The 17,775-nt window shown below is 39.1% G+C and overlaps 1 protein-coding gene across 2 annotated transcripts in view; it reads right to left on the bottom strand.

Moving 5' to 3' along the window:
* The window catches only part of PBK (PDZ binding kinase), a 32,658-nt gene that overhangs the window by 12,089 nt on the left and 2,794 nt on the right, over nucleotides 1–17,775 (bottom strand). For both annotated transcript variants that reach the window (XM_055577800.1, XM_055577801.1), the window contains exons 2-4: nucleotides 17,219–17,296; nucleotides 15,054–15,147; nucleotides 2,906–3,048 (exon numbers count right to left, since the gene is read on the bottom strand). In XM_055577800.1, the coding sequence (XP_055433775.1) occupies nucleotides 2,906–3,048; nucleotides 15,054–15,147; nucleotides 17,219–17,276 (295 nt within the window). In that variant the 5' untranslated portion in view covers nucleotides 17,277–17,296. The remainder of the gene's footprint in view (nucleotides 1–2,905; nucleotides 3,049–15,053; nucleotides 15,148–17,218; nucleotides 17,297–17,775) is intronic.

Raw genomic sequence — 17,775 nt, 5'->3', positions numbered from 1 at the left:
GCTCCCCCGTCCCTGGGATTCTCCAGGCAAGAACACTGGAGTAGGTTGCCATTTCCTTCTCCAATGCATGAATGAAACGTGAAAGTGAAGTTGCTCAGTCGTGTCTGACTCTTAGCGACCCCATGGACTGCAGCCCACCAGGCTCCTAGGTCCATGGGATTTTCCAGGCAAGAGTACTGGAGTGGGGTGCCATCGCCTTCTCCATTTTATACTCTATGCCTTCCTAAATATAAATGGTTTCACCAGACTTACTTACATTAAAAATGAAAAAAGGAAATTACATAAATGAAGACTTTACATTAATAAATTCTCCATGGTACCAATACCATAATGACTATCTATTCCTATGAAGTTTTAAATATATACTTCGGTTCAGTTTCTTAGTAGTGTCAGATTCTTTGAGACCCCATGGACTGTAGCAAGCCAGGCCTCCCTGTCCATCACCAACTCCCAGAGTTTACTCAAACTCACGTCCATTGAGTCAGTGATGCTATCCAACCATCTCATCCTCTGTTATCCCTTTCTCCTCCCACCTTCAATCTTTCCCAGCATCAGGGTCTTTTCAAATGAGTCAGTTCTTCACATCAAGTAGCCCAAGTATTAGAGTTTCAGCTTCAACATCAGTCCTTCCAATGAATATTCAGGACTGATTTCCTTTAGGATGGACTGGTTGGATCTCCTTGCAGTCCAAGGGACTCTCAAGAGTCTTCTCCAACACCACAGTTCAAAAGCATCAATTCTTCGGCACTCAGCTTTCTTTATGGTCCAACTCTCACATACATGACTACTGGAAAAACCATAACTTTGACTAGATGGACCTTGTTGGCAAAGTAATGTCTCTACTTTTTAATATGCTGGCTAGGTTGGTCATAACTTTTCTTCCAAGGAGCAGACGTCTTTTAATTTCATGGCTGCAGTCACTATCTGCAGTGATTTTGGAGCCCCAAAAAATAAAGTCTGTCACTGTTTCCCCATTTATTTGCCATGAACTGATGGGACTGGAGTACATCATGAGAAATGCTGGGCTGGAAGAAGCACAAGCTGGAATCAAGATTGCTGGGAGAAATATCAATAACCTCAGATATGCAGATGACACCACCCTTATGGCAGAAAGTGAAGAGGAACTAAAAAGCCTCTTGATGAAAGTGAAAGAGGAGAGTGAAAAAGTTGGCTTAAAGCTCAATATTCAGAAAATGAAGATCATAGCATCTGGTCCCATCACTTAATGGGAAATAGATGGGGAAACAGTGGAAACAGGGTCAGACTTTATTTTTTGGGGGGCTCCAAAATCACTGCAGATGGTGATTGCAGCCATGAAATTAAAAGATGTTTACTCCTTGGAAGAAAAGTTATGACCTACCTAGATAGCATATTCAAAGGCAGAGGACATTACTTTGCCAACAAAGGTCCATCTAGTCAAGGCTATGGTTTTTCCAGCGGTCACATATGGATTTGAGAGTTGAACTGTGAAGAAAGCTGAGCGCCAAAGAATTGATGCTTTTGAACTATGGTGTTGGAGAAGACTCTTGAGAGTCCCTTGGACTGCAAGGAGATCCAACCAGTCCATTCTAGAGGAGATCAGTCCTGGGATTTCTTTGGAAGGAATGATGCTGAAGCTGAAGCTCCAGTACTTTGGCCACCTCATGCGAAGAGTTGACTCACTGGAAAAGACTCGGATGTTGGGAGGGATTGGGGGCAGGAGGAGAAGGGGACGACAGAGGATGAGATGGCTGGATAGCATAACCGACTCGATGGACATGAGTTTGGGTGAACTCCAGGAGTTGGTGATGGACAGGGAGGCCTGGCGCGCTGTGATTCACGGAGTCGCAAAGAGTCGGACTTGACTAAGCGACTGAACTGAACTGAACTGATGGGACTGGATGCCATGATCTTAGTTTTCTGAATATTGAGTTTTAAGCCAACTTTTTCACTCTCCTCTTTCATCAAGAGGCTCTTTAATTCTTTGCTTTCTGCCATAAGGGTGGTGTCCTCTGCATATTTGAGGTTATTGATATTTCTCCCAGCAATCTTGATTCTAGCTTGTGCTTCATCCAGCCCAGCATTTCTCATGATGTACCCTGCATATAAGTTAAATAAGCAAGGTGACAATATACAGCTTTGACATACTCCTTTCCCAATTTGGAACCAGTCTGTTGTTCCGTATCCAGTTCTAACTGTTGCTTCTTGACCTGCTTACAGATTTCTCGGAGGTAGGTCAGGTGGTCTAGTATTCCCATCTCTTCAAGAATTTTCCACAATTTGTTGTGATCTACACAGTCAAAGGCTTTGGTATAGTCAATAAAGCAGAAATAGATGTTTTTCTGGAACTCTCTTGCTTTTTCAATGATCCAACAGATGTTGGCAATTTGACCTCTGGTTCCTCAGCCTTTTCTAAATCCTGTTTGAACATCTGGAAGTTCATGGTTCACGTATTGCTGAAGCCTGGCTTGGAGAATTTTGAGCATTACTTCACTAGCGTGTGAGATGAGTGCCATTGTGCGGTAGTTTGAGCATTCTTTGGCATTTCCTTTCTTTGGGATTGGAATGAAAACTGACCTTTCCAGTCCTATGGCCACTGCTGAGTTTTCCAAATTTGCTGCATCTAAAAATATACACTATGTTTTTTTTTCTGGCCAAGCCACGTGGCTTATAGGATCTTAGGTCCCTTACCAGGAATCAAACCCACGCCCCCCAGCAGTTGAAGCACAGAGTCCTAATCACTGGATCGCCAGGGAAGTCCCACTAATTTTTACTTCAGAATGTTCACATTAATTGGATTCTTGCCAAACTCCATCACACCTTTCTTCACTTATTATTAGTGAAAGCAGTTAAGATTTTATGTAAACCATTTCAGATAAACAAGATACTATACCAGATACTGTTATTAAGTAATATGTGAACTTACCTATAATGTTTGGATGATTGAGGCTTTTCAAAATCTTAGCTTCATCAGTTAGTCTCTTTTGATACATACTCTGATAATCATCATTACATCTAGGATTAATCTTTTTCACAGCCCAAGGAGAATGAGACAAACCTCTTGGAGATCTTAAAAAATAAGTAACCAAAAACGTACAGAAAGATTAATAACCATAATACAGTTCAAATGACTAATAAGAACTTCCACATTTTGAAAAAGACTTGAGAGTATTTTAGTTTTCTTTTTCTAATTTTTAAATATTTTAGACTATCAACATTTCTGTTATACATCCTTTATAACTGTGTACATACAGCTGGTAAATCTACTGATTACAAGAGAAGTCTGATATCTTTGGAAAGGAAGGGTTAAAAAGAGAAAACCAGAAGGAAAAAGACGAAATGTTATAGATTTTAAACTTCAAAATTTCTATAGTATTTTCTTATTTTTTCACTCAATCATGTCACTACCAACTACTTAAAAAGCATTTAACTATATGTACCAGATATAAATTATAGAATGTTAAAGTAATAAACATTAATTTCTAAGAAACAATTTAAAGAAGAAATGTACAAAATACATTTGGCTCATGTGTAATCATGCAAATAACAGACTGTTTTTTACCAACAAATATTATGCCTCTAATGGACAAACCAATTCATCTTATATACTTCTCACTATATACATGTGTTTAGGTAGAAAATAATAAACATACTAATAGGAAAAAAAATGTAAATTGTCTATTTTCTAGGAAGATGCAGCTGTTGAAGAACATTTAAGGTATACCTGTTTTGAGGCCTAAATAAACAAACAGGTGACATGAAGTCAGGGAAAGGTTTGTTCACCCCGTAAGGTAGGCATTTATAAGTATGACCAATTACAAAGAACAAAGTGTAGGCAGCATTTGGGCACAAGCCAAAGAGCCTCAAAAGTTAAAGATTGCAAAGTTCAGCCATAAGAACATAAACCGAGATGGAACCAAGAATCATGTTTAGCTCTGTACTAGCTTATGAGCACAGCTCTGTGACTGCAGGACCTTTTTTTAACATCAGAATACATGTATTCAAAGGATCACTAGATTTCTCAGTTCATATACATCTATCATGCATAAGTTTACTTAAACTATTCTTAAACCTCCAGTTTTAGATAACAATAGCATTTGGGAATAACCTCTTCCATGTTCTTTTAATATAAAAATTAATTTTTCAAGTTTCAAGGGGTACCCCATAGCTCTTGATTATTTATAATTCAGTGAGCAAGTCCATCTTCACCTTTTCCATATATCCTAACCTACCTATATCCTATCCTAACCTATAGGTTACAGAATGAGAAGGATATTATTATGAAATCTGAATAAAATGTTGCCAAGGCAAAAGATGGTTCACAGAAAATGCTAATACAACAGGCAAATTTCTGTTGAGACTGCACAAGGAAAAAAACAAAAGGAGACACAAACAATACTGCCAACAAAAATGGGGACATATACATCAGAGATTTTAAAAATATCCAAGTGAATACTAGAACTTTTAAGCCAATAAAAAGGTAAAATGGACAAATTCTTTAAAAAAGTTAAGAAAACTGATGAAAGAAGAAACATAATCAAGAGTTTAAAAATCTTCCCACAAGAAATACAAAACACAGATAGTTTTAGAGTTGAGTTTACTAAACTGTAAAGAAACATATAATTGCATTTCATACAAACCATTCCAGGGAATAGAATGAAAAGGGACAAAAATCATACAGGACAACAGAAAAAGAAAAATCACAAACCAATTTCACTTACAGATGCAAAAATTCTAAACAATAGCAAAATGATTCTATCAGTTTATTAAAAAATAATAATACATCACAACTATGTTGGGTTTAATCCAGCAATGCAAATTTAACAGTAAATAATATATACTCTGAATTAAAATGAACTACACATATAAATTTGATCCCTCTCAGGTACCACTGAAATAAAACTTCAGTTTGAATACTGAAGACTGATTTTGAAAGGGAAAAAGCAGAAGGTATTTAGCCTGAGGTAGACGGACACAGTTGAGAACCTGCGGTCTATGTAGCAACAGAGCAATTCATGACCAAATGTGCCTGAAGTGCTCAGTGAGTTTTCACACGTGAACATACCTGTGTTATCAACATCCAGGTTCAAGATATACATGTCTAGCATCCCCACAAGACATAGGATGCCATCTTCAAAAGGAAAACTTGAGAGGTGGTCCTAAGATGGTGGAGGAATAGGACGAGGAGACCACTTTATCCCCCACAAATTCATCGGAAGAACATCTGAATGCTGAGAAAATTCCACAAAACAATTTCTGAATGTTGGCAGAGGACATCAGGCACCCAGAAAGGCAGCCAGCCCACTGTCTTCGAAAGGAGGTAGGACAAAATATAAAAGATAAATAAATAAATAAATAATTAAAACCCACAGATTACGTGCCTAACGGCAACTCCCAGCGGAGAAGCAGCCCAGACGCTCACATCCACCACTAGCAAGCAGGGACTGGACAGGGAGCCACAGACTGCATTGCTTAGGGTAAGGACCAGGCCTGAATGCCCTGAGGGCAATCTAAGGGAACTAATGTGAGACAGCAACCCAGACTGTGGCCAGAGAGAGAGAGAGAGAGAGAGAAAAAAGAGAGAGAACTATCCCGCGAAAAGCCCTAACCTAAGACACCACCAGGCCCGCTTACAGAACAAAAGACTGAGCAGACCTAGCCGGCTATGGACCAGCCCATCCCCCACGGGAGACAGGCAGGCGAGGGCAGCCAGAGCTGGAAGGGGGCAATCACGGCCCCAGAGAGGCATCCTCTACCAAACTGCAAGCAGGCTTCGTTGCTAACCAAGACTTCTTGGGATTCTGGACAGTTGACATCTGCTGAGAGAGTCACAGCCAGAGATCAGCTCCCCTGAAGAGATACATGGCACACCTAAGAAGGCACGCCAGTTGTACACGCAGAAAACCGAGCAGCTTGGATGGGGGAAGCAATAAGACACACCCCCTCCCCACTTGGGGGTGACTGCGCTCACCAAGCACCTGGTCACCTGAGCTGCTTGGACCTGGGACGGGCACAAAACGCAGGCTCAAACGATCTGCGCCTTTGTGGAGTACCCGAAAACCTGAACCTGAGCGGCTAAGACCTGGGAGATGCATACAACCCAGGGTCGGCCTCAGACAGTTCCCGGCAGAGCAACCTAGAGCCTGAGAAGTGTAGACCATGAAAGCATACACGCCGTGAGCGGGGGCAAACCCAGTGCGGCTGAAACACTGCCAGCACTCCCCACACACACCAGTGATACTGCTTTGCAGTGTTCCTCCCTCCCCACAGCACGACTGAACAAGTGAGCCTAAAAACGTGACCACCACCGCCCTCTTGTATCAGGGTGGAAATTAGACACTGAAGATACCAGCAAACAGAAGCTAAAATAAAAAGAGGGAACCACTTTGGAAGTGACAGATGGAGAAGTCTTGAAGCTACTGTAAGAATAAAACTGAAACCAGAGGCAGGAGGCTTAAGTACAAAGCCTGAGAACACCAGAGAACTCCTGACTCCAGGGAACATTAATCGATAAGAGTTCATCAAAATCCTCCATTCCTATACTGAAACCAAGCACCACCCAAGAGCCAACAAGCTCCAGAGCAAGACATACCATGCAAATTCTCCAGCAACACCGGAACATAGCCCTGAGCTTCAATATACAGGCTGCCCAAAGTCACACCAAACCCACAGACATCTCAAAACTCACTACTGAACACTTCATTGCACTCCAGAGAAAAGAAATCCAGCTCCACCCACCAGAACACCGACACAAGCTTCCCTAACCAAGAAACCCTGACAAGCCACCCATCCAACCAGATCCACAGCAAGGAACCTCCACAATAAAGAGGAACCACAAACTGCCAGAATATGGAAAGGCCACCCCAAACACAGCAATATAAGCAAGATGAAAAGGCAGAGAAATACTCAGCAGGTAAAGGAACATGACAAATGCCCACCAAACCAAAGAAGAGATAGGGAATCTACCTGATAAAGAATTCCGAATAATGATAGTGAAAATGATCCAAAATCTTGAAAACAAAATGGAGTTACAGAAAAATAGCCTGGAGACAAGGATTGAGAAGATGCAAGAAATGTTTAACAAGGACCTAGAAGAAATAAAAAAGAGTCAGTATATAATGAATAATGCAATAAATGAGTTCAAAAACACTGTGGAGGGAACCAACAGTAGAATAACGGAGGCAGAAGATAGGATAAGTGAGGTAGCAGATAGAATGGCAGAAATAAATGGAGCACAGAGGAAAAAAGAAAAAAGAATTAAAAGAAATGAGGACAACCTCAGAGACCTCTGGGACAACGTTAAACGCCCCAACACTCAAATCATAGGAGTCCCAGAAGAAGAAGACAAAAAGAAAGACCATGAGAAAATGCTTGCGGAAATAATAGTTGAAAACAGAGCATCCCAAAGACGATAAACCCAAGGCGAAACACCCCAAGACACATATTAATCAAATTAACAAAGATCAAACACAAAGAACAAATATTAAAAGCAGCAAGGGAAAAACAACAAATAACACACAAGGGGATTCCCATAAGGATAACAGCTGATCTTTCAACAAAAACTCTTCATCACAGAAGGGAATGGCAGGACATACTTAAAGTGATTAAAAAGAAAAACCTACAACCCAGATTACTGTACCCAGCAAGGATCCCATTCAAATATGAAGCAGAAATCAAAAGCTTAACAGACAAGCAAAAGCTGAGAGAGTTCAGCACCACCAAACCAGCTCTCCAACAAATACTAAAGGATCTTCTCTAGACAGGAAACACAGAAAGGGTGGATAAACTCGAACTCAAAACAACAAAGTAAATGGCAACGGGACCATACTTATCAATAATTACCTTAAATGTAAATGGGTTGAATGCCCCAACCAAAAGACAATGACTGGCTGAATGGATACAAAAACAAGACCCCTATATATGTTGTCAACAAGAGACCCACCTCAAAATAAGGGACACATACAGACTGAAAGTGAAGAGCTGGAAAAACATATTCCATGCAAATAGAGACCAAAAGAAAGCAGGAGTAGCAATACTCATATCAGATAAAATAGACTTTAAAATAAAGGCTGAGAAAAGAGACAAAGAAGGACACTACATAATGATCAAAGGATCAATCCAAGAAGAAGATATAACAATTATAAATACATATGCACCCAACATAGGAGCACCACAATATGTAAGGCAAATGCTTACAAGTATGAAAGGGGAAATTAACAAGAACACAATAATATGGAGAAGGAAATGGCAACCCACTCCAGTATTCTTGCCTGGAAAAGTCCATGGACAGAGGAGCCTGGCTGGCTGCAGTCCATGGGGTTACATGACTGAGCATGTGTGCATGAGGGTGGAGGGTCACGGGTTGGTAGCAATAAACTGGTAGAACTAAAAAAAAAAAGCAATAACACAATAATAGTGGGAGACTTTAATACCCTACTCACACATATGGATAGATCAACTAAACAGAAAATTAACAAGGGCACACAAACTTTAAATGATACAACAGACCAGTTAGACCTAACTGATATCTATAGGACATTTCACCCCAAAACAATGAATTTCACCTTTTTCTCAAGTGCACATGGAACCTTCTCCAGGATAGATCACATCCTGGGCCATAAAGCTAGCCTTCGTAAATTCAAAAAAATTGAAATCATTCCAAGCATCTTTTCTGACCACAATGCAGTAAGATTAGATCTCAATTACAGGAGAAAAACTATTAAAAATTCCAACATATGGAGGCTGAACAACACACTGCTGAAAAACCAACAAATCACAGAAGAAATCAAAATATGCATAGAAACGAATGAAAATGAAAACACAACAACCCAAAACCTACAGGACACTGTAAACGCAGTGCTAAGGGGAAGGTTCATAGCAATACAGGCTTACCTCAAGAAACAAGAAAAAAGTCAAATAAATAACCTAACTCTACACCTAAAGCAACTAGAAAAGAAAGAAATGAAGAACCCCAGGGTTAGTAGAAGGAAAGAAATCTTAAAAATTAGGGTAGAAATAAATGCAAAAGAAACAAAAGAGACCACAGCAAAAATCAACAAAGCCAAAAGCTGGTTCTTTGAGAGGATAGATAAAATTGACAAACCATTAGCCAGACTCATCAAGAAACAAAGGGAGAAGAATCAAATCAACAAAATTAGAAATGAAAATGGAGAAATCACAACAGACAACACAGAAATATAAAGGATCATAAGAGACTATCAGCATTATATGCCAATGAAATGAACAATTTGAAAGAAATGGACAAATTCTTAGAAAAGTACAACTTTCCAAGATTTTCTGTTAGAAAATCTTAACAGACCCATCAAAAGCACGGAAATTGAAACTGTAATCAGAAATCTTCCAGCAAACAAAAGCCCAGGACCAGACGGCTTCACAGCTGAATTCTACCAAAAATTTAGAGAATAGCTAACACCTATCCTACTCAAACTCTTCCAGAAAATTGCAGAGTAAGGTAAACTTCCAAACTCATTCTATGAGGCCACCATCTCCCTAATACCAAAACCTGACAAAGATGCCACAAAAGAAAACTACAGGCCAATATCACTGATGAACATAGATGCAAAAATCCTTAACAAAATTCTAGCAAACAGAATCCAACAACATATTAAAAAGATCATACATCATGACCAAGTGGGCTTTATTCCAGGGATGCAAGGATTCTTCAATATCTGCAAATCAATCAATGTAATACACCACATTAACAAATTGAAAGATAAAAACCATATGATTATCTCATATGCAGAGAAAGCCTTTGACAAAATTCAACATCCATTTATGATTTAAAAAAAAAAAAACCCTCCAGAAAGCAGGAATAGAAGGAACATACCTTAACATAATAGAAGCTATATTTGACAAACCCACAGCAAACATTATCCTCAATGGTGAAAAACTGAAAGCATTTCCCCTAAAGTCAAGAACAAGAAAGGGTGCCCACTCTCACCACTACTATTCAACATGGTTTTGGAAGTTTTGGCCACAGCAATCAGAGCAGAAAAAGAAATAAAACGTATCCAGATTGGAAAAGAAGAAGTAAAACTCTCACTGTTTGCAGATGACATGATCCTCTACATAGAAAACCCTAAAGACTCCACCAGAAAATTACTAGAGCTAATCAGTGAATATAGTAAAGTTGCAGGATATAAAATTAACACATAGAAATCTTTTGCATTGCTATACACTAACAATGAGAAAACAGAAAGAGAAATTAAGGAAACAATTCCATTAAAATACTTAGGAATATATCTACCTCAAGAAACAAAAGACCTATATATAGAAAACTATAAAATACTGATGAAAGAAATCAAAGAGTACACAAATAGATGGAGAAATATACCATGTTCATGGATTGAAATAATCAATATAGTGAAAATTACCCAAAGCAATCTATAGATTCATTGCAATCTTTATCAAGCTACCAATGGTATTTTCACAGAACTAGAACAAGTAATTTCACAATTTGTATGGAAATACAAAAAACCCCGAATAGCCAAAGCAATCTTGACAAAGAATAGAACTGGAGGAATCAACCTACCTGACTTCAGACTCTAGTACAAAGCTACAGTCATCAAGACAGTAATGATACTGGCACAAAGACAGACATACAGATCAATGGAACAAAACAGAAAGCCCAGAGATAAATCCATGCACCTATGGACACCTTATCTTTGACAAAGGAGGCAAGAATATACAATGGAGAAAAGACCATCTCTTTAACAAGTGGTGCTGGGAAAACTGGTCAACCACTTGTAAAAGAATGAAACTAGAACACTTTCTAACACCATACACAAAAATAAACTCAAAATGGATTAAAGATCTAAACATAGGGCCAGAAACTATAAAACTTCTACAGGAGAACACAGGCAAAACACTCTCCGACATACATCACAGCAGGATCCTCTATGACCACCTCCCAGAATATTGGAAATAAAAGCAAAAATAAACAAATGGGACCTAATTAAACCTAAAAGCTTTTGCACAACAAAGGAAAATATAAGCAAGGTGAAAAGACAGCCTTTAGAATGGGAGAAAATAATAGCAAATGAAGCAACTGACAAAGAATTAATCTCAAAAATATACAAGCAACTCCTGCAGCTCAATTCCAGAAAAATAAACGACCCAATCAAAAAATGGGCCAAAGACCTAAACAGACATTTCTCCAAAGAAGACATACAGATGGCTAACAAACACATGAAAAGATGCTCAACATCACTCATTATCAGTTCAGTTCAGTTCAGTTCAGTTGTTCAGTCATGTCCGACTCTTTGCGACTCCATGAACTGCAGCATGCCAGCCCTCCCTGTCCATCACCAACTCCCAGAGTTCACTCAAACTCACGTCCATCGAGTCGGTGATGCCATCCAGCCATCTCATCCTCTGTCATCCCCTTTTCCTCCTGTCCCCAATCTCTCCCAGCATCAGAGTCTTTTCCAATGAGTCAACTCTTCACATCAGGTGGCCAAAGTACTGGAGTTTCAGCTTCAGCATCAGTCCTTCCAAAGAACACCCAGGACTGATCTCCTTTAGAATGGACTGGTTGGATCGCCTTGCAGTCCAAGGGACTCTCAAGAGTCTTCTCCAGCACCACAGTCCAAAAGCATCAATTCTTTGGCGCTCGGCTTTCTTCACAGTCCAACTCTCACATCCATACATGACTAATGGAAAAACCATAGCCTTGACTAGACGGACCTTTATTGACAAAGTAATGTCTCTGCTTTTGAATATGCTATCTAGGTTGGTCATAACTTTCCTTCCAAGGAGTAAATTATCAGAGAAATGCAAATCAAAACCACAATGAGGTACCATTTCACACCAGTCAGAATGGCTGTTATCCAAAAGTCTACAATCAATAAATGCTGGAGAGGGTGTGGAGAAAAGGGAACCCTCTTACACTGTTGGTGGGAATGCAAACTAGTACAGCCACTATGGAGAACAGTGTGGAGATTCCTTAAAAAACTGTTAATAGAACTGCCATATGACCCAGCAATCCCACTGCTGGGCATACACACCAAGGAAACTAGAATTGAAAGAGATGCGTATACCCCAATGTTCATCGCAGCACTGTTTATAATAGCCAGGACATAGAAGCAACCTAGATGTCCATTAGCAGACAAATGGATAACAAAGCTGTGGTACATATACACAATGGAATATTACTCAGCCATTAAAAAGAATACATTTGAATTAGTTCTAATGAGGTGGATGAAGCTGGAGCCTATTATACAGAGTGAAGTAAGCCAGAAAGAAAAACACCAATACAGTGTACTACTGCTACTGCTGCTAAGTCACTTCAGTCGTGTCCGACTCTGTGTGAACCCATAGGCACCAGGCAGCCCACCAGGCTCCCCCGTCCCTGGGATTCTCCAGGCAAGAACACTGGAGTGGGTTGCCATTTCCTTCTCCAATGCATGAAAGTGAAAAGTGAAAGTGAAGTCGCTCAGTCGTGTCTGACCCTCAGCAACCCCATGGACTGGTACCTACCAGGCTCCTCCACCCATGGGATTTTCCAGGCAAGAGTACCAACGCATATATATATACGGAATTTAGAAAGATTGTAACAATAACCCTATATGCGAGACAGCAAAATAGACACAGATGTATAGAACAGTCTTTTGGACTCTGTGGGAGAGGGCGAGAGTAGGATGATTTGGGAGAATGGCACTGAAACATGTATATTATTATATGTGAAATGGATCACCAGTCCAGGTTCAATGCATGAGACAGGGTGCTCGGGGCTGGTGCACTGGGATGACCCTGAGGGATGGGATGGGGAGGAAGGTGGGAGGGGGGTTCAGGATGGGGAACACATGTACACCTGTGGCAGATTCATGTCCATGTATGGCAAAACCACTACAATATTGTAAAGTAATTAGCCTCCAATTAAAATAAATAAATTTATATTTTTTTAAAGAGGAAAACTTTCAGATAATTTTTAAAAACAAGATAGACAAAAATGAAAAACTAAATAGAAGTATCAGAAAATGAAGTTGAGAAAATTTCCCAGAAAATATTAATAGAACAAAAGAGAAAATAGAAAAACAGACCAAAAATAAAATAAAATAAAGGTAGATCAAAGATTAGGCCAGTAAATCCCACATCCAAGACAGAGGACAGATAAAAAGGGGTGAACATGATCAACAAAGTAATTTTTAAAAATAACCTCTCAAAAATTTAATAGGAATTTTCAGGCTCCAAGAGGCCACACTCATGCATGTCAGTGTGAAATGCAGAACGGCGGTGACAAACAAAAGACCATGCAAGGTGATAAGACAGCAGGCGGGGAAGATAACAGAACAGAGACACGGAGGCGCAGCAGTCAGAGGGGCTTCACGATTCTCAACAGCAGCAGTTGAACAATGTTCTCAAAATTCTGGGGAGAACATACTTCTGAATGAGAATTCTAACCCAGAAAAACAAAAAAGGCCACTCAAGTACAAGCATAAAATGAAAACATTTTTAGAAAAGTAAATCCTCAAAAATGTATCTTCTGTTTTTCATGGGGCACTAACAAATGTCTTCACCAGAATGAGATGTAAACCAAGAAATACTAAGATATGAAACAAGAAAAATAGAGGATCCAATTCACCAGAGAGGCAAAGGAAATCTCTAGTGAAGAAGGCTGAGCGCCGAAGAATAGATGCTTTTGAACTGTGGTGTTGGAGAAGACTCTTGAGAGTCCCTTGGACTGCAAGGAGATCCAACCAGTCCACTCTGAAGGAGATCAGCCCTGGGATTTCTTTGGAAGGAATGATGCTAAAGCTGAAACTCCAGTACTTTGGCCACCTCATGCGAAGAGTTGACTCATTGGAAAAAGACTCTGATGCTGGGAGGGATTGGGGGCAGGAGCAGAAGGGGACGACAAAGGATGAGATGGCTGGATGGCATCACTGACTCGATGGACGTGAGTGTGAGTGAACTCCGGGAGTTGGTGATGGATAGGGAGGCCTGGCGTGCTGCGATTCATGGGGTCGCAAAGAGTTGGACACGACTGAGCGCCTGAACTGAACTGAACTGAGGCTACTATAAAGGAAAATCCCAAGCTAACAGAGCCACATTGAGGACTGGGAGGGTCAGGCGGAAACTGCTATTTCCAATGAAGTTTTCTAATTAAGTCACATACAGTATAACTTTGCTAACAACACACTTCACATTCTAAAAAAACTTTTTTAAGGAAGAAAAAATGAGACTAGCCACGAAATTGTGATAAGTTTTTTCTTTCAAAATAACTTAAAGCCAGAGTTTTAGACATTAAAAAATGGAAGTTCAAACAACTAACAGCAGACAAACACACAAAAGGGAGTGTTTAAGCTGCAAAGACACTTCAAGAAGACCCACTTATATATAGCTGCTATACTAGTCTCGGTTCACCAGCTTTTTATTTGAGGAAGTATTTCTTTGAAACAACGTAAACCTAGAAAGGCTAATGATATGCTGCCTTGGACTAATCAGGCTAATTCTTAGGGAGCACTAAACAGTACATAACTGTCTGCCACTTAATAAACATGAAACTAGGTACAGAATAATGAATAAAAGGAACAACTTTGTAATAATGTGTTTGTTGCCATATGTAATATTATTAGCTATAAGCATCTATTCTAGTATTCCATTTTTCTTTTAATACAATTTTCCTACTTTAGAATCAGGTATCTGCCCTTCTCACTTAATGATGACATAAATAAAGATATTTACTTCTTTAGAAGAGAATATCCTGAGAAGGCAACTCTCCAGATAGAAGGGATTAATAGTCACTGATATCTCCCAACACCAGTATCCTCTTTGAAGTTTTCTTACTGAGAATCCTGTGTTATTATCACACAGGAATCCCTTTTCTGTGTCCTTTTCCCCTCCTACACAAGCCAAGTAAAAATTACAAATTACCTCTCCTTTAATAACCCATTAAGAGGAAGCTAGGAGAAAGATGTACCAGGTAGAGCTCTGGCAAAAATATGAACATACCCCAGGTCTAAATATTTGCATGTTCATATTCCTTTTTGTCTCCACGTACAGTGGAACTATGGTTCCATGTAAAAAATGTTAACGTGAAATCTTATACTCACCTTTGCATAAGGTAGACATTTACCCCAGTACCAAAGCCAAGCTTCTGCATAAATGGAGAGGCAGGAATATTTATACATGGAGTTAAACATAATGCTAAATGTCAGAAAGAGAAATAAAAAATAAAATTAGTATTTGAAAAGACCTCCACAGATGCATCCTAACGTTCTCAATAAATCACTGTTAAGAGATTAACTGGCAAAGTCTTGCAGAGCAATTTGACACTATGCGTCTCAGCTTTCAATGGCTACCTTTGACCAAGTCTACTTTTGGAGCTCTATTCTACAGTAACACTTAAACACGGGTCAGCAAAACAGCCTGTTTTTATATGACCCATAAGCTAAGAATTGATTTTTACATTTTAAAAGGGTTGTTAAAAAAATAGATAAAGAAGGTCTCTTGGTTGAATCCTTAGACTTCATGACTCTCTTCCAACATGGCCCAAGACAACTCCAGATAACACCATGGCAACAAAGTATAGACAGAAGCTATATCAAATTCACAGATCAATTGAAAACCCTCATCAACACTTTTAACCAAAAACCTTATCCAGATTACGCTACCAAATGAAGACTTGCCTTTAATAACACTGAAGAGCCTAGAATCCAGATTTGGTTTCAGAATCAAAGAGCTAGAACTGACTCCAGAAAAGATCAGAACCTGAGGATGACTTCGAATCAACCCAATACCAAGATCACCCTTAAGAGCAGATTCAAAGTAGAAAAGACAGTGTCATACCAGCTACACTCCTCTCAATTACACACCCTCATCAAGGCATTTATGCACAACTCTTATCATGGGATTGATTCCAGAGAGCAACTTGCTAAAGAAGCCAGGGTTACAGAGTCAAGAATTCAAATCTGGTTTCAAAACAGAAGAACTAGATTCCATGTCCAGAAAAGAAAAAAACCGAGGCGGCCTTAGAACAAAGACAATTAGGGACAAGATCCTGGAGATGAGAGAATTCAAAGTACAGAAACTACACAGAATGGCAGCAGTCTCACCAGTGACTGTCTTATTTCTCTGGAGCCAGAACAGGGGAAACAGAGGCAGATTCAGTGTACTTGATAACATCAGTCTGGACTCCAAACCTCTAACTCTTCCTGGAACATACCATTCTAAACACACCTTCAGCTTCTCCAGGAGCTGAGCCTTCTGGAGATAGTAAACAGGACTTCAGGAGACAGAGACACATACAAAGCACCACAAAGAAAAAAAGTTATTAATATCATTTTTCGGCAATCACAGTAACGACTAATTTAGGCAAAAATCAAGGAAAGAAGGAAGGAAGGGAGGGAGGCAGGCAAGGAAGAAAGAAGAAAGGAAGAAGACGATGGCAAAAGGGTTCCTATGTGACCCACAAAGCCTAAACCATTTACTATCTGCCATTTACAAAAAGTTTGCTAATGCCTGCGCTACGGCATGCAGCCGAAGATACCATATACACACGTGAATGCGTGCATGCATGCCAATAGTGGGATCTGCTTTTGTAGCTACAAAAAAAAAAAAAAGAAAAGCCTAAGTGATCATTAGAGTCATAATTATAGCATATCTATATTACAGAGTAGTATAAGGTTATTAAAAGAGATGAGATAGAGCAGTCCTACTTTTGCTCATGAACAATTAACTGCTCTTGGATTGCCCTTTTGCCATGAACAACTAGAAAATCTGACAAAATATAATGGTTTTCACATACTTGACAATAGGCAGGGCAGGACTATGAACTCTGAGAGGAGAGAAACTAATGAGATGAGTCCTATCACTGCCCTAACTTACTGCTTAGAAACACTTTCCAGGCTGCAGCACAACAAAATGAAGCCCAAAGGGCTTGTCAAATTGAAGTGACAGATTACCCTGTCTACTGAATTGCCTTTGAAAACACCCTTCCCATACATAGAGGGGGAAAGATAAAGTAGTTCCTTTGAGGTTCAAGTTAAGTTGCTTCTTCACCTAGGAGAACCTACAAATCTGCTAGAATGTCAATAAAATTAGATCACAGATGACCAAACTCTGACCTATAAAAGTCTTATTTCTTGATATCAACATTATAAAGATGACTTATACTAAAATTGTTCTTGTGTGACAGATAACAATGAAAGGATTTAACTATAATACTATGAAGATATTTCTGATATCAGTAACAATGAAGAAAGGTTTTATAGATTACCAGATTTCCTTTTTTCAGATAATCTGCTTGGTGTCTTGAAATTATTGGTTTCTTCCATTGTAATAATTGCTTAAGGTCCTATGATAAAAATGAATAGAAAGGTACACTGCAGTTATAAAGAATACATCTTTCATTCATGAAGAAAAAATTCCTATAATACTATCACTTATTTACAAAAAATTTGAGAACTGAAAAAGACCATGACAAATATTTAGTCCAGTTATATTTACAATGAGAAAACTGAAACCCAGAGACAGAGAAAGATAAACTAAAATTAAAGATAAGTAAAATTACATACCCAAGGTCATGCTATTAATGATTGTGGATTTTTATTTTTCAAATAATATATGCACTTGGTTAAAAAAAAAAATCACCTAGTACGCTCCCACACTTCCCAGGAGTAGTTATTAACAGATCTTTTATATGCTTTTAAGAGCTTGGCTTTGTAAGCAGTATTATTCCTAATAGCCAAAAAAAGGAAACAGAAAAAGCTATCAGATGATGAATGGATAAAGAAAATATGGCATATATTACGCACTGCTGCTGCTGCCGCTGCT

This window comes from Bubalus kerabau, chromosome 4 (genome assembly GCF_029407905.1).
Source record: "Bubalus kerabau isolate K-KA32 ecotype Philippines breed swamp buffalo chromosome 4, PCC_UOA_SB_1v2, whole genome shotgun sequence".
Taxonomy (NCBI): Eukaryota; Metazoa; Chordata; class Mammalia; order Artiodactyla; family Bovidae; genus Bubalus; species Bubalus kerabau.
Note: the sequence above shows the minus strand (reverse complement) of the source record. Positions and strands in the feature narration are given on the sequence as shown.